At 40.1% G+C, this 24,225-nt stretch overlaps 1 protein-coding gene across 1 annotated transcript in view; it reads right to left on the reverse strand.

Moving 5' to 3' along the window:
• DNAH9 (dynein axonemal heavy chain 9) overlaps positions 1-24,225 on the reverse strand; it is a 340,094-nt gene that overhangs the window by 142,854 nt on the left and 173,015 nt on the right. Inside the window, exons 37-40 of the mRNA XM_019654458.1 lie at positions 24,026-24,199; positions 23,355-23,562; positions 10,899-11,064; positions 8,778-8,880 (exon numbers count right to left, since the gene is read on the reverse strand). Coding sequence (XP_019510003.1) covers positions 8,778-8,880; positions 10,899-11,064; positions 23,355-23,562; positions 24,026-24,199 — 651 coding nt within the window. The remainder of the gene's footprint in view (positions 1-8,777; positions 8,881-10,898; positions 11,065-23,354; positions 23,563-24,025; positions 24,200-24,225) is intronic.

Consider the following 24,225-nt stretch of genomic DNA (forward strand, 5'->3'; position numbering starts at 1 on the left):
TTCTAGTCACATTTTTCACATTAAACTCAAATTTAGGTTGAATCTAAAATGACTGGGGGAATAATGGGCTTTGGACCTTGGGTCAAAGATGCCACTATGGGGTAGTAGGAAATGAAGTGAACTTGAGCTCAGGGAATCTGAATCCAAATCTGAATTTGATACTGAGTATCCACATGACCTTGAAAGAATCATTTCATCTCTCTCAAATTTTCTTGTTCAGAATGATGAGTTAAATCACATGAATTCTATGATCCCTTCCAGCTCTAAAAGCTTCGTGACTTTGGGTCTAGAAGTTTCTCTGTCTTCCTAGAAATACAAGTCAGCATCCTGTAACATTTACCACTCTAAAAAGGCTGAATGGAGAAGAAGGCCCAAGATGGTGGATTAGGTAAATGCTATGCTTGGTGCTTCCCAGGATCACATTAAAACTACAACTAAATTACAGAACAATCAACCTCAAGAATCATCTGAAGACTGGCTGAACAGAAGCCCTATAACTAATGATATAAAGAAGCGGCCACATTGAAACTGGTATGAGTGGCAGAGACGTGAAATAGGCTGACCCCAAACTCAGAGGTAGTGACTGAACACCAGGAAGGACACCCTGGTGGTGGAGGTCCCTCCCTGAAAAGTGAATGATGACTGACCACTGTATTCCCAGGGCATTTTGCAGAGTGGCCACAGACTTAGCACTGGCACAAGAACTGAATCTGCATTACCTTTGTAAAAACCACTGGTGGTGCCTTGTGACTCCCTGGAGCCCATCCCACCCAGCTAGTGCTACATCACCAGGGACACTATCAGCACTGGCTCAACCAGCTTGGCCCGTGAACGTAAGGAGGCTCTTTCAGCAGCTGAGCCTTACAGGCAGTCGGCAGGTGGTAACAGGCCTAGAGGGGCCTGGACCTTTTGCTAAGCTGCCCCAGGTCCATTATTGGTGGCAGCCAGCCTCGGTTCAAGGCGAGGCCACCCCCACATGCCACTAGGTTCAGCACAGGCAGCATCCAACCACATATAGCTTTGTAGCTCCTACCAGGTAGCCCTGGGCCGGTTAGAGATAAGGCTGAAATTGCCTGCACAGGAGCACCTCTCAAGAGACACCAGAAACAACATACACAGAGGCCAGCTTCAGACCACACCAGAGCAGTACCTGGCTAGCCCCACAAGCTTCACACCCAAAGTGTGGTCTAAACAGGCACAAGAGCCACTGGGGACAATCCCCCTCTGAGGGGTCAGCCCCCACACAGCAGCTCATACACTGTGGGTGTATCTAATCCTCACAGCCAGTCAGCCTAAGAGTCAAAATCAGTGCACCAAAATCAATCAAGGCTCAACTACAACATGAGAATACACACAACACACACAGGGACACTCCTGTAACACATGAACAGGAGATCAGGGAGACTGCACCACTGGACCACACAGGACACATACTACATAAAGGCACCTGGCAGAGACTGAGAGACATAGGAGACCTACCTAACACATAGAAGCAAACACAGAGAGGCAGGCAGAATGAGGAAACAAAGAAATATGACCCAAATAAAAGAACAGAACAAACCTCCAGAAAAATAACTAAATGAAATAGAGGCAATCAACCTACCGGAGAGACAGAGTTCAAAACAATGGTTATAAGGAAGCTCAAGGAACATAGGGAGAACTTCAACAAAGAGACAGCAAGCATAACGAAGGACACAAATACCACAAAAAAGAACTAGTCAAAAATAAAGAATACAATAACTGAAATGAACTATACTAGAAGGAATCAAGAGCAGATCAGATGAAGCAGAGGACAGAATCAGCAATTTAGAAGACAAGGTAGCAGAAAACACCCAATCAAAATAACAAAAAGAAAAAAGAATTAAAAAAAAAGATAGTTTAAGAGACCTTGGGAAAACATCAAGTGTAACAACATTTATATTATAGGAGTACCAGAAGGAGAAGAGAGGGACTAAGAACCTATTTGAAGAAATAATGACTGAAAACTTCCTTAACCTGGTGAAGGAAATAGACATACAAGCCCAGGAAGTACAGAGAGTCCCAAACAAGATGAAGCCAAACAGGCCCACACCAAGACACATTATAATTAAAATGGCAAAGATTAAAGACAAAGAGAGAATCCTAAAAGCAACAAGAGAAAGACAACTAGTTATTTATAAGGGAGCTTCCATAAGACTATCAGCTGATTTCTCAACAGAAACTTTGCAGGTTAGAAGAGAGTAGCAGGAAATATTCAAAGGGATGAAAAACAAGGGCCTACAACTAAGACTACTCTACCCAGCAAGGCTATCATTTAAAATTAAAAGAGAGATACAGAGCTTCCTGGACAAGAAAAAGCTAAAGGAATTAATTATCACCAAGCCAGTATTACAAGAAATGTTAAAATGATTTTTTTAAGAAGAAAAGCGGAAAACAAACAAAAGAAGATAAAAAATATGAATAATAAAATGGCAATAACCATGCACCTATCAATAATCACATTAAATATAAATGGATTAAATGTTCCAATCAATAGATATAGGGTAGCTGAATGAATAAGAGAACAAGACCCATGCATATATTGTCTACAAGAGACCCACTTCAGATTGAAAGACACACATAGATTGAAAGTAAAGGGATGGAAAAAGATATTTCACACAAAGGGAAACAAGGAAAAAGCTGGGGGTAGCATTACTTATATCAAAGAAAATAGACTTTAAAATGAAGACTATAATAAAAGACAAAGAAAGACATTACATAATGATAAAGGGATCAATCCAACAAGAGGACCTAACCCTAGTAAACATCTAAGCACCCAACATAGGCGCACCTAAAAATATAAAACCAATACTGACTGACATAAAGGCAGAGACAGATAGTAACACAATCATAGTAGGGGACTTTAACACCCCACTGACACCAACGGACAGATCTTCCAGACAGAAAATCAACACGGAAACAGTAGCCTTAAATGACACACTATACCAGATGGATTTAAGTGCTATTTTTAGAGCATTTCACCCCCAAAGTAGCAGAATATACATTCTTTTCAAGTGCACAGGAAACATTTTCCAAGAGAGACCACATGGTAGACCACAAAACAAGTCTCAGTAAATTTAAGAAGATGGAAATCATATCAAGCATCTTCTCTGACCACAATGGCATGAAACTAGAAATCAATTACAAGAAAAAGCCCCTGAAAACACATGGAGGCTGAATAAAATGCTACTAAACAATGAATGGGTCAACAATGAGGTCATGGAAGAAATCAAAAGATACCTTGAGACAAAACGAAAAGGAAAACACAATGACCCCAAATCTATGGGGAACAGGAAAAGCAGTTCTCAGAGGGAAATTCATAGCAATGCAGGCCCCAAGAAACATACAAAAAAAATGTCAAATAAGAAATCTAACTTTACACCTAAGGGAACTGGGTATAGAACAGCAAACAAAGCCCAAAGTGAATACAAAAAAGGCAATAATAAAGACCCGAGCAGAAATAAATGAAATAAAAGCTAAAAATTACAAAAGATCAATGAAACCAAGAGCTATTTTTTTGAAAAGATAAACAGAATTGACAAACCTTTAACCAGACTCATCCAAAAAAAAAAAAAAAAGGACCCAAATAAATACAATCAGAAGAAATGAAAGAGGGGAAGTGACAACTGACACCTATGATTAACAAATTGGACAACCTGGGAGAAGTGGATAAATCCTAGAAGCATACAATCTTCCAAGGCTGAATAAAAAATATAAAAAAAGAAAGAAAAACTGAAGCAACAAATAACTACTAATGAAATCAAATGAGTAATCAACAAGCTCCCAACAAACAAAAGTCCTGGACCAGATGGCATCACAGGTGAATTTTACCAAGTGGTCAAAAAACAATTAATACCTATTCTTCTCAAATTATTCCAAAACATTCAAGAGGATGGAAGGGTCCCAAGCTCACTTTATGGGGCCACCATTACCCTGATTCCAAAACCAAAGACATTTCAATAAAATAAAATAAAATAAAACTATAAGTTGATATTCCCAATGAACATGGATGCAAAACCCCTCAACAAAATATTAGCAAACGAAATTTGGCAATACATTAAAAAGATCATACACCACAATCAAGTGGTATTCATTCCTGGTGTGCAAGGTTGGTTCACTATCCACAGATCAGTTAATATGATACACTACATGAGCAAAATGAAAAATAAAAATCATATGCTCATATTAATGGGTGCAGAAATAGTGCTTGACAAAATCCAGCACCCATTTATTATAAAAACTCTCAGCAAAGTAGGAATAGAGGGAACATATCTCAACATAATAAAAGTCATATATGACAAACCCACAGCTAATATACTCAATGGGAAAAAACTAAAAGCATTCTCCTTAAGATCAGGAACAAAGCAAAGATGTCCACTTTCACTACTTTTATTCAACATAGTACTGGAAGTCTTAGCCACAGCAATCAGACAAAAAAAAAGAGAAAAGAAATAAAAGGCATCTAAATGGGAAAGGAAGAAGTAAAACTATCATTATTTGCAGATGACATGATACTATATGTAGAGAACCCCAAGATTCCACCAAAAAAGATTATTAGAACTGATAAATGAACTTAGTAAAGTAGCAGTATACAAAATTAATATTCAGAAATTTGTTGCATTTTTATCCACCAATAATAAACTACCAAAAAAATAAATTAAGAAAATAATCCCATTTACAATCTGCATAAAAAAAATCTAGGAATAAATTTGACCAAGGAAGTATAAGACCTGCACTCAGAAAAGTATAAGACATTGAAGAAAGAAATTAAAGAAAATACAAATAAATGGAAACATACACCATGCTCGATAGGAAAAATTAATATAGTTAAAATGTCCATACTTCCCAAAGCATTATACAGATTCAATGCAATCCCTATCAAAATACCAATGACATTTTTTTTCACAGAACTAGAGCAAATAATCCTAAAATGTATTGTATATGAAACCATAAAAGACCCCGAATAGCCACAGCTATCCTGAGAAAGAAGAAAAAAGCTTGAGGTATCACATTTCCTGATATCAAACTATGTTACATGGCCATAACAATCAAAACAGCATGGTATTGGCATAAAAACAGACACATAGATCAATGGAACAGAGTAGAGAGCCCAGAAATAAACCCACACTTATATGGTCATTTAATCTATGATAAAGGAAGCAAGAATATACATTGGGGTAAAGACAGTCTATTTAATAAGTGGTGCTTGGAAAATGAGACAGAGACATGAAATAAAATGAAACTGGACTGTCTTCTGCTCCATATACAAGAATAAACTCAAAATGGATTAAAGACTTAAATGTAAGACCTGAAACCATAAAACTCCCAGAAGAAATATAGGAAGTAAACTCTCAGACATTATCCTTAGTAATATTTTTACTGATATATCTCCTTGGGCAAGGGAAACAAAAGAAAAAATAAACAAATGAAATGACATCAAACTAAAAAGTTTTTGCACAGCAAAGGAAACCATCAACAAAATGAAAAGACATCCTACTGAATGGAAGATATTTGCCATTGATACATCTGATAAGGGGTTAATATCCAAAATTTATAAAGAACTCATATAACTCAACACCAAAAAAGAAAAAAACAAAAAACAGCCAAACAATTCAATTACAAAATGGGCAGAGGACCTGTTAGACATTTCTCCAAAGAGGACATACACATGGCCAATAGACATATGAAAGATGATCGTCACTAACCTTTAGAGAAATGCAAATTAAAACCACACAGAAATATCACCTCACACCTGTCAGAATGGCTATCATCAATAAATCAACAAACAACGAGTGTTGGTGGGGATGTGGAGAAAAGGGAACCCTAGTGCACTGTTGGTGGGATTGCAAATTGGTACAGCCACTATGGAAATCAGTATGGAGTTTCCTCAAACTAAAAATAGAACTACCTTATGACCCAACAATTCCAATTCTGGGTATTTATCCAAAGAAGTCCAAAACATTGATTTGAAAAAATATACGAGGTCTGTCAATTAAGTTCGTGAATTTGTTGCAACAATGTTGCTAATGTTTTTTTATATCAGAGGGATTATTCATTATGAATTTGTACCAACTGGACAAAATAGTTAACCAAGTTTCCTATTTGGAAGCGCTGAAAAGGCTGCGTGAAAAACTTAAGGGAAAGGACCTGAACTTTTCACCAACAATTCATGGCTCTTGCATCACGACAGTACCGGCTCACACGGCACTGCCTGTGAGAGAGTGTTTAGCCAGTAAACAAATAACTGTATTGGAACACCCTCCCTACTCTCATCTGTTCTGGCCCCCAGTGACTTTTTTCTTTACCCAAAGATAAAGGGAATATTGAAAGCAAGACATTTTGATGACATTCAGGACATCAAGGGTAATAGGACAACAGCTCTGATGGCCATTCCAGGTAAAGAGTTCCAAAATTGCTTTGAAGGGTGAACTAGGCACTGGCATGGGTGCATAGCTTCCCAAGCAGAGTACTTTGAAGGTGACCATATTGATATTCAGCAGTGACGTATGTAGCACTTTTTCTAGGATGAGTTCATGAACTTAATTGTAAGACCTTCGTATGCACCCCTATGTTTAGTGCAGCGCTATTCACAATAGCCAAGATATGGAAACAAATTAAATGCCCATCAATAGATGGTTGGATAAGAAACTGTGTTACATATATATAATGGAGTATTACTCTGCCATAAAGAAGCAAATGAAATCTTACAATTCGCAAAACATGTATGCACCTAGAGGGTATTATGCTTAGTGAAATAAGTCAGACAAAGACAAATACCATATGATCTCATTTACATGTGGAATCTAAAGAACAGAATAAATAAACAAACAAAACAGAAACAGACTCATAGATACAGAGAACAAATTGATGGTTGTGAGATAGGAGAGGGTGTGGGGGAGTTGGGTGAGAAAGGTGAAGGGATTGGGAAGTACAAATTGGTAGTTACAAATCATGGGGATGTAATTTACTGTATGGAAAATATAGTCAATAATATTGTAACAACTATGCATAGTTTGAGATGGTACTAGACTTATCAGGGGGATCACTTCATAAATTACGTAAGTGCCTAACCACTGCACTGTATACCTGAAAATAATACAAATTAATATTGAATGTCAACTGTATTTCAAAAAATATATATTGATGGGGTGTAAAGTATAGCATAGGGAACATAGTCAATGGTATTGTAACAGCTAAGCGTGGTGTCAGAGGGGTAATAGACTTGTTGGGGGTACCACTTTGTGAAGTGTGTAAATGTCTAATTACTATGTTGTTTTATATACCTGAAACTAATAAAAAAAGAAATAAATCTCTAAATAAAAAATAACTCATGTAACTGTTAAAAATACTATAAGAATTCTAAAATAAATTTGTTGTTTTTTTGAAATTTGCTTTTTATAGGCACTATCAGTACCTGAAATAAAGCACCTCCAGTTTTAAACCTAACATTGTATTTTGCTGGGGATTTTGCAGCATCCCTGGCAGTGAGCACAGAGAGACGTGTGCAGTGACAGGCTGGGAGACATCTGTTACATTGCTGGCTCTCCTGATGGAGCAAAACAAGCTTGCTGAAGAAACTGCATGTAAATTCCATCTTAAATATCTGTGATGCATCAAAGTATAAAATTTCTAGCAGTGGAATAAGCATACAGTTCCTTGCATTATTCCATCCCAAAATGCTTCTCTGTACAGCTAATGTAACAGGACAGTCAGAGCTCTTATAACAACAAAAACTTTAACCCCTAAGATTTGTCATTGTCCTAATCAATTGTTGTACCTTTATTATTACCAATGACACCCGTTTTAGTTTTTGGATCTTTAGCATAAGCACAAGCACACGTGTGGAAAAGTGAAATAATCAGTATTCAGAAACGTGAATGAGGCCAGCAAAGTCAGCCTAAAATCTGATAATCATATCTAACTAAGGAATAGTGTTTTAGCAATAAAATTACAGGACAATTCTGTTACTTAAAATATATAAAATAGAAATAAAAAATGAGAGCAGCAAGACCTTTTTATTTTAATATAAAACTATTCCAATGTACTCCTGGAAGGAAAATAAACCCAAGTTTTTCATTGTTAAAACAATGCATCAACTTTCATAAAAATCTTTTTTATGTTTGTTTATATGCTTCTAACTTTTTATTGCCCAAAGTATACAGATAGGTACTATAAAACATCAGTATTCTCTAAAACATCCTATATAAGATATAATGTCCTATGTATTTGGCTGGTTATATTGCTACACTGCTTAGTTTTAACTGGTTTGTTTTCATAGTATCAGAAGAAAAAAATAATTGAAAACAAAATCATATGGGGTTGATAATCACACAAAAAAGAAAAATACCATTTTGTAAATGACTGAAAGATAAAGCATTCTTTATCAAGAGGGCTCCTCGTTGATGTCAGGCTGTCACATGGGATAACTCTGCACTGCCCAGCCATGCTTCTTCAATGCGCTGGTCACATTTAAACTTAAGAGGACGCATATGATAGTTAGAAAGGTCAGTCCTGTGGACCCAGGGAACATCCCATAAATGTTGCTTCATAATAATATGGTTGTACAAAATAAATGCTCTTAAGGAAATAACTTACGTTAACATTTGCTACTTTTAAATATAAATAAATCCCATTGAAAACACACACACACACACATACAAAGGCTGGACAGGGAAAGGGCCAATTATTATTTTTGATCCAGTGACATCAGCCCTGGCAATGCAGTATTTTGTGTCCCAGTACCATGGCTCCTCCCATACCTGAAGCCGAGGGTTGATGGTGAAGCTGCCTGCTGTGGGGTTCATACAGGAAACATACTGCACATTCATGATCTCCTTCAGAGACAGCTTATTCCGATCATACCTGGAACAGTCAGGAGCCACAGGTGAGAGCTGTGTAAGGGCCCAGTTGTCAAGGTAACGTGCGATGTGCCCTATCATTCATGTTTGGGTAGTATAAAAAAAAGTCTAGATCCACTGGTAGTGATTCAGAAGAGACAAGAGCCTAGAACAAAATCCTTAGGGGTCCAATATTTATGGAAATAGCATAGGAAGAAGAGACCACAAAGATGGACTAAGAGATAGGAGGAAAGTCAGGGGTACATGGCACCCCCCAAAGGCAAGGGAAGTCAGTATTTCCAAAATGAGAAAGCAGTCAACCATGTTAAATGCTGCAAAGAGAATAAAAAAGATGGTGACCCAACAGGGTCTGCTTGACATCATAATAAAGATACAGTTAGCGGTTGGACCAGTGTTGGTTAAGAGCTGGCTTGGGATGCCAGCTATGAGCAGCAGGGCCCTGGTTCGGATCCCACATGAGGGCCAGTGACACTGCCCTCTACAGCTAAGATGGTGAACAACAGCTCAACCTGGAGCTGGGCTGCAGTGAGTCGCTGGCGATGGCGTAGGCTGTGGTGAAGCTGAAGTAGGCTGCCATGGGCTACCGTGAGTGGCCAGCAGCCAGCGTGAGCAGCCGTCCAGAGGCCGGCGACTGATCTGCCTCATTTGGGAAGAGCGCAATGATAATACCAACATGGGCCAGTGAAGTGGCATCTTCCACAACTAGACTGAAGAACAAAAGGACAGCAACTTGTTTGTTCCCCTTCCCTGATTCCCCAATGCTGTTCCCCTGCCCCAATTCCCCAATAAAAATCTTTAAAAAAAATACAGTTAGTAGTTGAGCAAGAAATGTTTAGTAAAGTGCAGGAAATAGAAACTAAGTAATGGTGGACTGGGGAGTGAGTGGGAGATGAGGGAGTGAAGACAAAGGAACTTGCTTATGTGGAGAGAGAGGGACAGAGCAGTAATTAGAAAATGATTTTTATAACACAATAGAAGAAATGTATACAAATTTAAATACTGATGTGAAGGAGACACGGAGACTAACTGATCACGTGAGGATGTCAGGAGGTGGAAGAGAGTAGACTCAAGATGCTCATGGGTAGTTGAGCCTTAGGGAAGGTGTAACAGGAGGAAGAAAAGGATGCATGGGGATGCAAGTGAGTTGTACAGATGTGGAAGCAAGTGACGGAGATGGTGTGATCATTAGCTGAGATGGAGTAGGAAGCTTGAGGAGAGGGGAGGAGGTATGAAATGGACATTTCTGAGAGCGGAAATGTAGACAGATGAAGGCAATATGGTCGAGTTTCCAGGAAGTTTCTCAAACTTCCCATTTGAGGTTTGTGACCACGAGTCCAAAGTAAAACTAGTAAGCATGACTTTGTATTTCTTCCAGTCTATACAGTTCAGCTTCTCTGATGCTGGTGTGGAGAATTTGGGTAGTTGTACATAGCAGGCATTAAGAGAAGGCTTCCAAATGAATGAAAGGCAACTCAGTTTACCATCACAACTATGCAACTACGGTTCTCTCTGAATTCCCTCTTCATACGCCCCACTCTTCTGTAGCAGCTGATTCAGTGTCAGGTAGGAAGGTGAGCCAAAATGGTCTCAAATCACTGACTTGCTTGTTTTTTGGGGTTTTTTTCTGGCAAGTTCACACCTTTTGCCATTAAAAACTATACTGTTGCAAGAAGTAATATCAGACCCTGTGAGTTGCTCTGAAGAGGCAAAGGCTGTTAAGACCTGCAGACAAGTGCACTACTCGTATACAGTGTGTTAAGTACTGCTGTGGAAATGCCTTCTCAGTGTATGGGACCGCAGTGGGGGCAGGGGAGTGGTTAACTCTGCTTTGGGGTTTGGAGGAGAAAACTACTGAGATGAATTGAAGATAAAAGTAGGCTTTTTTCCTTAGATGAGAACTCAGTACCTTCTTTTCATGTGGGTAGTAATGCCCCTGTCTGAAAGTGCACTCCAGGAGATGGCACTGCCTTAGCCGTCCCCCCCCATCCCTGCCAACCCCAGTCCCTTTGTAGGTCCTCTCACCAATGGCCGTAGTCCAGGTGCTGCCTGATGATAGTGTGGGGCTGCACAGTCCCGTAGGCATCCACCTCCGGCATGTTCATGTCATCAATGAAATAGATCAGCTTCTTGTTGCCTGGGGGGCCATAATTTCTGCCAGCCTTCTTTTCCAGAGGCTTCTCCAGGACAGCTGAGGAGAGAGCCAGTTAGTGACGGAAGGATGTTCAAACCTCAGCTGCCAGTACTAAGACAGTACAGAAGTCAAAGACAAGCCATGGAGCAGTGTACATGTGCACGCAGACAACGGCCGCAGCTACGTTACCAGGCGTCAGTGTTCTGCAGGACCCGGGGGGATGACATTGCAATGACCTGTTGACAGTATCCACCAGACATGGAACTTCTTGCAATGGGTGGTGTGTTAGGAGTTACAAATATTAATTACCTCATTTTATCCTTATCATATACTGTAAGATTAGCATTATCTCCCCATTTTACAGATGAGGGAACTGAGGCTCAAAAGAACAAAGGAACTTTTCTAAGGTAGAGCCAGGATAGGGATTCAGAGCAGTTAAATGACAAAGTCCATGCTCCTCCTATCATACTTGTGGTCCCAGTTTTCTTTGCTTATAGACCAGAAACAGGAGATTCCTTGACAGTCCTAAGGCCTTCTATTGTAACCCTGAGGCAATCCACAAATAACCAGACCCTAGGTAGACCTGGCTTTTGTACCTAGAATAGCAGAGGAGCTTGAAGGCTGTGACTTCCACCCCTGGGCTAGAAGAAAGGCATTATTAAATACTTTGTCAACAGTGTTCTCAAAGTGTTTACCTCCTGGGGTTTTCCCTAGGGGGAAGAAAAACAACAGCCTCAGAGAATTTCCCTGAAGCTTCTAGTATCCTGAAGGGCTCCGCCCCCAGCCTTCAGGTTATCAGGCCAGAGTCTCAGTGTCTTTCTGGAGACTCAGTAGGGCTCTTTTCTGGAGCTATTTCTTTAATTATCCAGCCAGAGGGAAGAAATCAAACAGCATCCCTTCCCAGCATGACAGGACTTGTTCAGAACAAGCTTAAGTCATAGGGTGGAGGTATATATATTTTTTTCAATCAAGCAATTAAATATTTCTGTATTGCAAGAACCAACACTTCCTATTACAGCTGGAAGCTCTGAGAACTGATTCCTTCTCTTGAAAAACAAGTTTGTAAACAAGGAGAAAGTGTCAAGAGACATATGAAGGTGACAGATAGAAAGACAAGTTCTTTCATGAAGCTTGAATATTCTAATTTTCTGGTGCTGAGTTAAATTAAGTGTTTAAAATATGAATTAAATTTAAATTTAATTAGCATCCAATTAACATACACTATCAACCAATTAATCACCCAACACCTTCTTCCCCCCTAAAGATATAACAACTATATACAAGATCTGTCAAAATGAAATATAATTAATGGGCTGCTGGAGACACGGTTTTGAGAACAGTCCTTCTAGTAGGAAATTCTCTCCTTAGGAAGACTTGTTTCTCCTTGCAAAGCAGTGATAATCAAATCAACTCCTGGAATTAAGCAGACCCTGTAATTTGGGTGATTAAGCTCTTTATGCTTCTAAAGGATTGTTGAGGAGAAAAGCATGTCGGCTAGGAAGAAGTGGACTTGGAACGCACTGGATTATCTCCAAAGCACGATGTTAAGTGCCCCAGAGAAAGAGAGGGCCCCTAGGAAAGGCGCACACACTTTCGAGCCCTTCTTGGCCAAGCTCTGCTCCAAGGATGGAATGGGAGCAAGTTACTCTGTTTCCAGACAGACCTGGAGGAGCAGAGTGGGTTTAAGGTTCAGGAAACATGTTGATGATATTGACGGTGCTAAACACTTGAGACATATAAAGAAATGTGACCCTCCCACCACATTTCTGGTTTCTGCATTGTTGTAAACAAGTCCTGAGCGTCAGGCCCAGACCCGGGCCCGGAGCTCACCTGTGCCATCGCACTGGATTTCTCCACAGGGACCAGCTTGGCGTTCAGATGGTGGCCGCATAGAGCCGCACCAGTAGCCCTCTATGTGTTTATTCATGCTGCTCCTCCAGTACTATTTCACCACCATCATACATTTGAAGAGCAATTTCATTTTCAAAGTGGCTTCCCAACTGTTATCTCGTTTCACCATCTCCACTGCCACCATCCTTGTCCATCAGCTCTCACCTGGTCACTATGAAATCCTCCTAAAAAGTCCTTGTACTTTCACCCTAGATTCCTTCACTATATTGTCAAAACAGCAGATAGGGTATCCTTGTAAGACACAAACCAGACCACGCCAGTCCCCTGTATAAAACTCTCTGATGGCATCCCATCTCACTTGGGGCAAATGCCCATCTGGTTACAACCACAAACTTTGCATCTGTTTCTCTCTCCTGCTCTCTCCTCTTCACTCCATATGCTTCTGACACACTTGCTGCCTCAGGGCCTTTGCTCTGGCTGTCTTCTCTGCCTGGAGTTCTTTCTCCCAAACAACAGTAAGTTTGCTTCCTTAGTTCCATCAGGCACTTATTTCCTCAAATGTCATTTTCTCTGTAAGCCTGGCACTCTATCTAAAATGAACCCCCTACCTCCTATTCCCTGTCCCCACTTAATTTTTCCTCCATAACACTTATTACCACTTAATATCCTATACATTTTACTTATGTATGTTGTTTATTATCTTACCCCTTCCACACTCTAAACTTCACGAGACCAGGAATCTTTCTGTTTTTCTCATTGTCATAACCCCAACTGTCATAACCTCAGCACATAGAATATTACCTAGCATAAAACAGAATGTTCAAAAACATTTATTAATTTAAGGAATAAATGAATGAATTTTATTATTACAACAAACCCTATGAACAGGCAAAGAGAGACTTATCATCCATGTTGGAACTAAGGAGACAGAGACTCAGGCAGGTTGAATGCCTTGCTGGAATTAGAATCCGTGCCTGTGGATACCGATTTTACTGCTTTAGTATCACCAGGGTGAAAGTTGTAAGCCCTCACATCCCAACCCCTCTCTAGGGTCGTCCCTGACCGTTCCAGCCCTATTAATTCCTCCAGCTTCTGAATTCTAGAGCAGTACATTCATTCATCCATGGGGCAGTACTACTAGGAATCTGGCTCTATACAGAGGACTTGAGTGCATGATAGACTTCTAAAGGCAGCCTTATCATGTATCATCAAACGCTTTAAACAAGATTTTTTCACAAACAAGAAAACTAAGGCTTAGAGAAACTGAGGGACTTTATCCAAGGTCAGGATTCTATCCCAGGTCACCTTATGTAACTACCACTGCAGACTACCTCTCAAACAGTACTACAGCATGGCTTCTGCCCTTCAGAAATCCCCAGTTTAGTTAACTCATTGCCTGACCATACTTTTGACAGAGATCATTAGTAATTAATTATGTCTTACTCTGCATCGACATGATTTATGTGTTTCAACTATGTTCCTTCCACCTTATCTAATTTTTCATGTGTTAAAATGTTTCAATTACATTGTGAGAGCTTTATGTTTATTCTTTCAAAAAATAACATTCTTTGCATTATAAAAATAATACATATTCATTATATAAAGATTAAAAGGCATACAAAATCACAATGATAAAAAGGAAAATTGTCCATAATTCTGTTACCTAGTAATAAGCATCACTTTCAGAACTTTGGTGTATTTCATTCTAGTCTACTTGCTGTTAGATTTTTCCTTTGTAAAATCAGAATTATACTGCATGTTCTGCATATATATATATAAATATTTTGATTTCAGATATTGTAAACATCTTTATGTGATAATACATACCCTCCTAAAACTTGATTTTAATGGTTGCATTGTATTTCAGAATTTGGAGGCATCAAAATTTATGGAATGGTTTTATTGTCTGAGACACATTGTTTTAAATTTCCTTATACTTTGAAACTCATTTCCCCTCTTCCAAGCAGAGTGTCTTACCCACTAGAGAGAAATCTTTGGTGACTTAATTTTGTGTCATCTCCTTTTTGAAAGGCATTAAGGCAAGTGGACGCATGTTGTCCATCTGTGATAATATAAGCTTGATGTTCCTTTGAGGTTGAGTTTGATCAGACCTTTGATGGTCCTGTCCAACCTAAATTTTTAAGAACAAGTTATGGAGATTTGTTTCACACAAAGACTCAGACACCTGAGCTCCTATCTAATTAGTATGATCAAGCACGCAAATATTTGTTGAACTAATAATTCAGATTGCAGTTGGGAGGCAGGAGAGCTCAGAACTGTGAAGGGCATCATCTCTGGCCCATTCTCTCTGTACTGCAAATAGAAGCCCGTTGATGCCTTCGCCAAGTTCATTGCTCCTCGATTTCCCTTTCTAGACTATCCTGTCTCTGGGTCATTGCAAAGCTCTTATTTTAAAAAATTACTTAGGGGTGACCGGTTAGTTCAGTTGGTTAGAGTGCAGTGCTGATAACACCAAGGTTGCCAGTTCGATATCCGCATGGGCCACTGTGAGCCGCACCCTCCTTGAAAAAGTCAACTATGCCATTGTAGCATGAAAGCAATGTGTAACCAATGACCATGGCTGTTCCCCAATAAAATAAAAAAATAAAAAAATAAAAATTACTTATATTTTCAAAAAGAATGAGAAGAGGCTTAAGGTAGTTTAATAGAACACAGACCAATTAAAATAAAGGCTAAAATAGGTTCCAAAACAATATTGAAGAAGAAACTTCTTTGCACCAGTAATCTAAGAAAACATAGTTACTGTAACCAAATAAAAATGTATCTCACATGGCCCTCTATGAACTGCATACTTGGAAGCTCAGAACAGAACTTGAGTTTAATTACAGTAACCACGTCATCCAGGATTACTGGTACAAATCCATCTCTACTTTGATATGAGAAAATTTTTCAGGCACAAAATTCTAAAAGGCATATATATTATGAATACTTACTAAAGGTTTATCAGGCTACATCATCCACTGAGATTTAACAGAAGATATAAAAATATCTTAAAATTATCTTTTATCATCCTAACCCTTAACAAAACCCAAGGGTGGGCATTAGATTGCAACTCAGTGAAGGGAATGAAAGCAGTGCAACTGGGTTGTGGAGTGTAGAGAAGCTGGAGGAACAGAGCACAGACCTCTGTCTCTCTACTGGAGGTGCCAGCCTTATTAATGTATGTCTTGTGCAGCTGTTGGGGAGTGGTCCATTGAAGTATGAGTGTTTCAATGACTGACTAAACGGCCCATTTTATTTCCTATCAAAGGGAAAGGTACCCATGTGCTCTAGATAGCAGATGAACAAAAGCAAAGGTGGCATTCTACTATGGAAATTCAGAGACATGACTTAAGTCTTATCAAAGTGGACGGCCATTACAGCTTGATGAAACTAGACAGCTTGGTTATTAACTCACTGGGTGACTTTGAGAGTCATTTTCTTATGGTGTAAAAACAGACTATCATCATTGTGATGGACACCATTGACAACTTCCTTCTTTTCAGTCCCTTTCCAGTTGGGGTGGCCATGTGACACAGTCCTGAATGGTAACACACAGACATAAGCCCATGTTCCTGGAGAGCTCTCATTTCCTGACATGGAACTTTCCCCTTTATCGTTTTTTTGTGTTGTTTTTTTTTCCCATTTAGAATGCAGATGTGAAGACGGGAGCAGCAGCCATTCTGTACTAGACATTATAGCATTGATATCACTGAACCACTATTTTAGCATTAGCAACTACCTACCTCAAGACTTCCTATTGCATGCGGAAAAAAAAAATCTCTGTTTATGTCACTATCATCAGATTTTCTACTGCTTTCAGTTAAAAGCATTATCGATATGGTGTCTCATTGGGTGGGGAGGATTGAATGAACTAAAAGCACAAGGTCTGGGATATTATAAACATTAAATAAAACATCTGCTATCCACGCTGGTGGGCAATGTGAATGCCTGGAAACAAAGCCCTCATTTGTACTTAAAGGAGTTCTGAATCTATGTTTAGAAAAGTACTCAGTGAAGACCCTTGAGCTGGATGTAATGAGAGAGAAGAGAGATGCAGAAAGTATCAAGCAGCTGCTTTTCCTATTAAAATAAAATCTGTTTTTGAGAAAAATGGCATTTGATGAACTAGCAGAATGAGTGAGCTGCAAAATATCCCCCTAGAGACCTTGATGCATTGATCTGCTGGGTGGGGTTACTGCCCATTTGAAAGTTGAAACATTATTTTTCTTTTAGCATAGTTTATGTTAAATTCCTTTGCCAAGCAAAAAGGGATTTGCTTGTGTTCCTTTTGTTTTGGTAGTTGGGGCTTAGAAATTATTGTATAATGTTTATAGATTTTTAAATTTGAGAAAAGTTTTAATATTACAATAACAGCTTCCACTTACTAAGCACTTACTGTATGCTAAGAATCATTTGGTTTTGCAGACATCACCCTGAGCAATATTTTTACTGATACATCCCCGCGGGCTACGGAAGTAAAAGAAAAAAATGAACATATGGGACTACATCAAACTTAAAAGTTTTTTCACAACAAAAGAAACCATCAATAAAACAAAAAGGAAGCCTACTGAATGGGAGAAGATATTTGTTAATGATATATCTGATAAGGGATTAATATCCCAAATATATAAAATGCTCATGCAACTCAACCCCAAAAAGCAAACAACCCAATTAAAAAATGGGCAGAGGATATGAAGAGACGTTTCTCCAAAGAGGACATACAGATGGCCAACAGGCATATGAAAAAATGTTCAACATCACTTAGCATTAAGGAAATGCAAATTAAAACCACAATGAGATACCACCTCACCCCGGTCAGAATGGCTATCATCAATAAATCAACAAACAACAAATGCTGGCGAGGCTGTGGGGAAAAGGGAACCCTGGTGCACTGCTGGTGGGACTGCAGACTGGTGCAGCCATTATGGAAATCAGTATGGAGGTACCTCAAAAATCTGAAAATGGAACTACCTTATGAACCAGCAATACCACTCTTAGGTATTTATCCAAAAAATCTCAAGACATTAATCCGAAAAAATATATGTACCCCTATGTTCATTGCAGCGTTATTCACAATAGCTAAGACTTGGAAACAACCAAAATGCCCATCGGTAGATGACTGGATTAAGAAACTTTAGTACATTTACACAATGGAGTATTATTCAGCTGTAAAGAAGGAAATAGTACCCTTTGCAACAATATGGATGGAACTAGAGAACATTATGCTAAGTGAAATAAGTCAGTCAGAGAAAGACAAATATCATATGATCTCACTTATACGTGGATTCTAAGGAACGGAATGGATGGGAGAAGTGGATGGAGATAGTCTCAGAGACACAGAGGAAGAACTGAGCGTTGTTAGTTGGGAGGGGGTGGGGATGAAAGAGAGGGGAAGGGATGAGACAATACAAATTGGTAATTGCAATATGGCCTCAGGGATAGAAAAAGACAGTCTGAGGAATATAATCAATAATGTTGTAAATATTTCTTAGGGGGCCAGATGGACCCATGTCCTGTTGGGGAGTCCACTTCATAGTCGATGTAGAGGCCTGACCACCGCATTGTATTTCTGAAACTGATGTTGAATAATACTGTATGTCAACTATAATTATATATATACATATAGTCTCGAGACATGGAGTAGAGAGCGGGAACGGATTCAATGGAATTGTAATAGATAAGCATGATATCGGGGGTGGGAGGGCAATAGATGGGGGGAGGGGGGTTGTTACTTTGTGAGGGTGAAAATGGTAACTATTGCATTGTTCTGTACACCTGAAACTAACAATAAAAAAAAAGAATCATTTGGAGTGTTTTACATATTTTATTTTGCTATTCAGGAATGAAAAGAATGAACTATTGATACACTCAACATGGATAAATCTCAAAATCATGCTGAGTGATAGAAGTCAGACAATAAAGAGTACATATTGTATTCCTTTATATAAAATTCTAGAAAATACAAACTAACATATTGTAACAGAAACAGATCAGTGGTTGCCTAGGCACGGGGTGTACGGGGTGACTGGCTGGGGGTTGGGAGAGAGTGAGGAACAATCAAGGAACATAAGAAACTTTCAGAGGTGATGGATATGTTCATTATTTCAATTGTAGTGATGGTTTCATGGGTGGGTAAATTTTTCAAAACTTATTGGATTGTACAGTTTAATATGTGTCATGTATTGTATATCAATTCTAGCTTAAAAATGCTTTTTTGAAAGGGAAAATGATAAAAATTATGCCACCTTTTAGTAGGAAAATGAATAAATGAGCTGTGATTCATTCATACAATGGAATGCTATGCAGCAGTGAAAATCAATGAAATAGATCTTCATGTATCAAAACAGACAATGAGTTAAAAAGTAAGTTGCCAAAGGAAGCTACAGTATGATATATACTTAAATGTTTACTGGTACCATATGTATCGAAAGTGTAAATTTGGAATGATACACATTAAGTTTAGTAGTCTGGCTAAGGAGGGGCATGAAGGAGGAAGGGATGGGGGTGGTGTGTTGGCTGTACTTACAATGCTAAGATACAGAGCAAACTGACAAAATGTTAACATCTGTGAAATCTGGGTGGTGGGTACATGGGCATCTGTTATATTATTTTCTGTACTTTTCTGCATGATTGAAATAGTTCATAATTTTTTAAAAGTTTAAGCAGTTCTCCATCCCACTCTCAGCATCCGGTTCCCCTTGCCAAAGGCAAATGCTGTTATCAGTTTCTTGTGTGTCCTTCAGGAGATATTTTATATATATATATATATTATATTTTTATGTGTGTGTAAGTATATATACATATAAATGAATACATATATATTTATATATAAAAGATATATATATATATATTTACTTGTGTGTGTAATTTTTTATTTTATATATATATATATATATATATATCTTTTTGAACAAGACAATTTGGAGGATACTGTATACACTGCTCTGTATCTTTCTTTTCTCACTCAACAAAGCTTTGGAAATGGTTCCAATTCAATTCATAGAGACACTCCTCATCCTTTGTAATAATGCTTAGCATTCCATCATATGGATAATTAGGCTATTTCCCATCTCTTGCCATTACAAACACATTATAAACACACATTTTGTACATCTGTCTGGCTGTACTACCTGCCCTTTAAAACAAATTATATACCACATCACATTCAATCTTTTCTTAGCTCCACAGGGCTTACGTATAAACAGCAATGAAAACACTGGGCTGCAGAAAGAGTGATGAGGAATGAAGTTCTGAGGAAGGGAAGTCAGCATTTTTCAGAATCAAAGGTATGAGCTTTGTTGCATAGATGTTACATATATATCAGCTACTCTGGGCTTTGGGTTACTCTCCAGTTCCTAATTGGCTCTGGGCAGGTGAGGTGATAGGATAGTTGCTTCATCCTGAGAGGAGGGAAAGGACCCAGAGCCACTAGGGCATTAACAAGAGACAGACAGTGTTGAGTTTTGGTGCATGTCCAGCTGCAGTGAGGAGCCAGCGCTCATCCTGGCTTTACTTGACAGCATTCTGTGCCTTTTAAAGAATAATTCTCTGTGTTCTGACAGGAGGGAAGGAGAAAGTCCTCCAGGTGAGAGACTCAGGGTAGGAGGAAGAGGTCTGGACAGTGTAAGACGTTCATCCCTCCTTCTTGGCTATGATTTTTTTTTTTTTTACATTATACAATCATGATGGGATTCTAGAAAAGAACTCCTCTAGAATACTCAAATAATACCACTAATGATAATAGTAATAATATCAATTATTTATTGCAGTTTCCAAAGTAGTTTCTTACCAGGGAGGCAGTGTAGCCCAATGGTTAGAGCATAGACACTGAAATCAAACTGTCTAGATTCAAACCCTGGCTCCACCACTTCCTGTGTGGCTTAGGGTAGCTTATTTAACTTCTCTGTGCTTGTTTTTCTCATCCGTAACATGGGGATGATACAAGCACTTACTTTACAGGGCTGTAAAAGATTAAATTATTAAAAAATGTGTAAGAGTCTGATTTTAGGTAGTGACTGGCACATACCTGGTGAATGCTTGGTAAATGTCAGTTACCATCATCGTCATCATCATCGTCATCATTATTAGTGCAGTTGTAAGTAATAGGAAGAATTGGTGTAAATGGACAGAGCTGGTAATCTGATTAGCCATTGGACTGAAGGCTTGCAAATAAATGCAGAGGTAATAATATCTTCCCATGGACAACAAAGAGAACTGTGTTAGGCAGAGCAAACAGTGTTACAATGTGAACCAGCAAGGAAGGTGAAGTCTGCTTAAGGCCACTGCTGGGCGCTCATGTGACAGTGCCAGGCAGTGACGGAAGGTTATGACATTACGTGACATATGGAGTAAAGATGAAGCTAGTGGTTCTCTGGAGCTGTCTCTTGAGAGCTGGCTGTTAAAACTGAGGGCATATTGCAATCTAATTGTTAAACACAGCCATTATTTAAAAATAAATTAGGTAGGAGTCCCGGTTAGCTCAGTTGGTTAGAGCGTGGTACTGATAACACCAAGGTTGCCAGTTTGATCCCCACATGGGCCACTGTGAGCTGCACCTTCCCTAAAAGAGTCAACTATGCCATTGCAGCATGAAAGCAATGTGTAACCAATGACCATGGCTGTTCCCCAATACAATTTTTAAAATAAATAAATAAATAATAAATAAAGTAAACTTGCAATTCAGTAAATTACATTAAAAAAGGAATATTCAAAATTCATCACACCCAAATTATTTTGCTACATTTTGCCATTATCTGTGCTCTTGAGGTTATTTTCATCTATTTTATCCATAAAGCAGAAATACTATTAGTGGTGTGCTACTGTGCACTTCTGAACTCCATGTTCACTGACATCACATCGGCAGTTTGTAACCAGTCATCATGGGGGCAGTTACACTAGGGAGATGGGCAAACATACAGACCAGGGCTTGTTTTATTGATAATATGGATTTAAGAAAATGCTGGAGAAAAATGTTAATAATGCAGATTAAATGTAAAAGTGTATCATTCTTGTAGCTGTTTACATTGCAAAGAGCACAACACATTGAAGAATTCTTTCAGTGTTCAAACAGAAGATGCTCACATCCCAGACAGACTAGTGAAGTTTCCCCAGAAGCCTTCACCGTTTCACTCTGTCTTACTTGTTAACATTCATGTGGGAACTACAGTCCACTGCTGGACTGGGACTGAGGGTGTGAAACATTTCCCAGCACAGCAGTGGATGAAGCCTATGGAGGTGTCTCTCTGTCACTGAAGTGGGGAGAGGGGACAACCTTAACTTCCATCAGCAAGCTTCCGGGGCTTGGCTGCTATGAGAGGTAAACAGCAGAGACAGCGCTGCTCCCTATTAACATGTGGACCCTAACCCTGGAAGAGCTGGCACAGCACTGCAGAAAGAGGGTGGGAACTGGGCAAAGCAGAGCGCTGACCACACCCCGATGGTTGCCTCTGGGCTCATACAAGACAGGGGGCACAGAGTGATCAGATCAGCAAAAATGGTCCAGGCTGAGCAGGTGGTGGTCAAAGTGAAGGCCGCTTTGCGAGTCTGCCAGCCTAAGGCCTGACGATGTAGTCAGACAGGAAAAGTGCCAGGTACACTTTTCAAGTTACAAGCTATGGTTTATAACTTACTGCAAACAGCATACATATGGAATTCCTCACTTTTAGTGGGTTTTCCATTCTAGGGGTGGGGCCGGGTTACAAAGGATGGGGCAAGGCCATTACACACAGCGTGAGGCACAGGAACAGGGTTTCTCCCCAGCCCTGCCACTCGCTCCTTTTGTTGAGAGGTTGGTGTGGGCGTTTCTTCGAAAGGAAGCTGTTTCAAGGGTTAATGTGTTGAGTGCTTCTGTTAAAAAAAGGAGACTCTACTGTGATGGTCAAGGAGGAAGTGACTCTAGCAAGAAGAAAACACCTATAGTGAACCTGGCCTTGAAGTCACACCCAGGAGGGCCCATGTCTACTAGGGAGCCGAGTGTGTCAATACCCAGTGAAAACCATGTCCCATGTAGTCAGAAGATTGGCAGTGCCATCCCAGCCTTGCCGCCTGGTGGTGATCTTGGGCAGTCATGTACTTTTACCTGAACCTCAGTTTCCACATCTATAAAACACGAGGGATGAATGAAATGACCTCTAGAGACACATCAGATGGCACAAGTCTATAGGCCCATGTAGATCTCTCAATGGGTTTCAGCTTTTTTTGTCGTCAAGGTGCTGAACTATTCTGTGCTGAACTCCCCGCCCTGGAGGAATTGAGCAGGCCAAGGAGGAATGTCGGGAGAAAGGATGGGGAGAGGAGGCCACGCTAAGGCGTGTCGGAGAAGTGGGGCACAGGTGTTGTGGCAGAGTGAGGAGGGAAGAGGCGAGAAGGGGGCCATGAGTGGAGATGCACCGTCCCGCCAAGCGGGTACCTGGTGCTCTGCCCCAGCTCCGTGCCAGGCGACATGGCCATTCGGACACCCCCTCCGTCACCGGCACGCCCTCTGGGCCCCTTACCCTGCAGCATCGCCGACGTGGTGTAGTAGTTGAACGGTACGTTTTTCACCAGGTATTCCTCGGGGGCGAGGCTGGACAGCTGGGCTCCCACCAGCACCGACTTGCCCGTGCCTGCCGTCCCCACCAGCATGACTGGCCGCCGCCGCTCCAGGAGTCGCTCCATGAAATAGCATACTCGGATGGTCTCACTTGTGTGCACCAGACAAGCCTGGAAAGGGAACACGAGTGTGCCAGGGGCTCGTGGGAGAAACAGATGCACCGCAAAATGCTCTAGAGCATTTTGGGAGAGGGGATTCTGTGGTCATGGCAGAGCTCAATACCTCAGGCAGGAGGTCTTCCCGAATGTCCACAGTAAGGCCATCCTGTAACTTGTTCTTTGGGTGGAGAGCACCCCTTCCTCCTCCAGCAGCTGCCTGCCTCCCTGTGGCCTCTCCAATGTATCTCAGAAACTTCTGCTGCCATCGCCCTCTGGCCCCCCCCGGTTGATAGTGGGGCCCAGTAATTAAATTATCTAGCCTTTGGGGAACCTTGTGACATCACTGCACTATGATTTCCTCTGAAACGGTGAGCAGCTGGTGATGACTAATTCCTAGCAAGGTCAAAACTCTTGGATATCGCTAAGGGGCTGCTACTAGACTCACTGCACATCCTTGCTACTCAGCCACACTCACCTGCAAAGGCATCTCAGGGTCAAATTCAAACTGGGGGATGAGCTGGGACCACAGTTCGAATTTCTTGGTCTCTGGGTCTATGTAATAGTCAAAGATGGTTCCCTGGGAAGGAAACTTGACTGTCTTGAACTCTGTCAGCCACCATTTGCTGAATTCTGCCCGGTAGTCCACAAGCTGTCAAAACAAAACAGTTGGCGATC

The sequence above is a fragment of the Hipposideros armiger genome, unplaced genomic scaffold (genome assembly GCF_001890085.2).
Source record: "Hipposideros armiger isolate ML-2016 unplaced genomic scaffold, ASM189008v1 scaffold_222, whole genome shotgun sequence".
Classification (NCBI taxonomy): domain Eukaryota; kingdom Metazoa; phylum Chordata; class Mammalia; order Chiroptera; family Hipposideridae; genus Hipposideros; species Hipposideros armiger.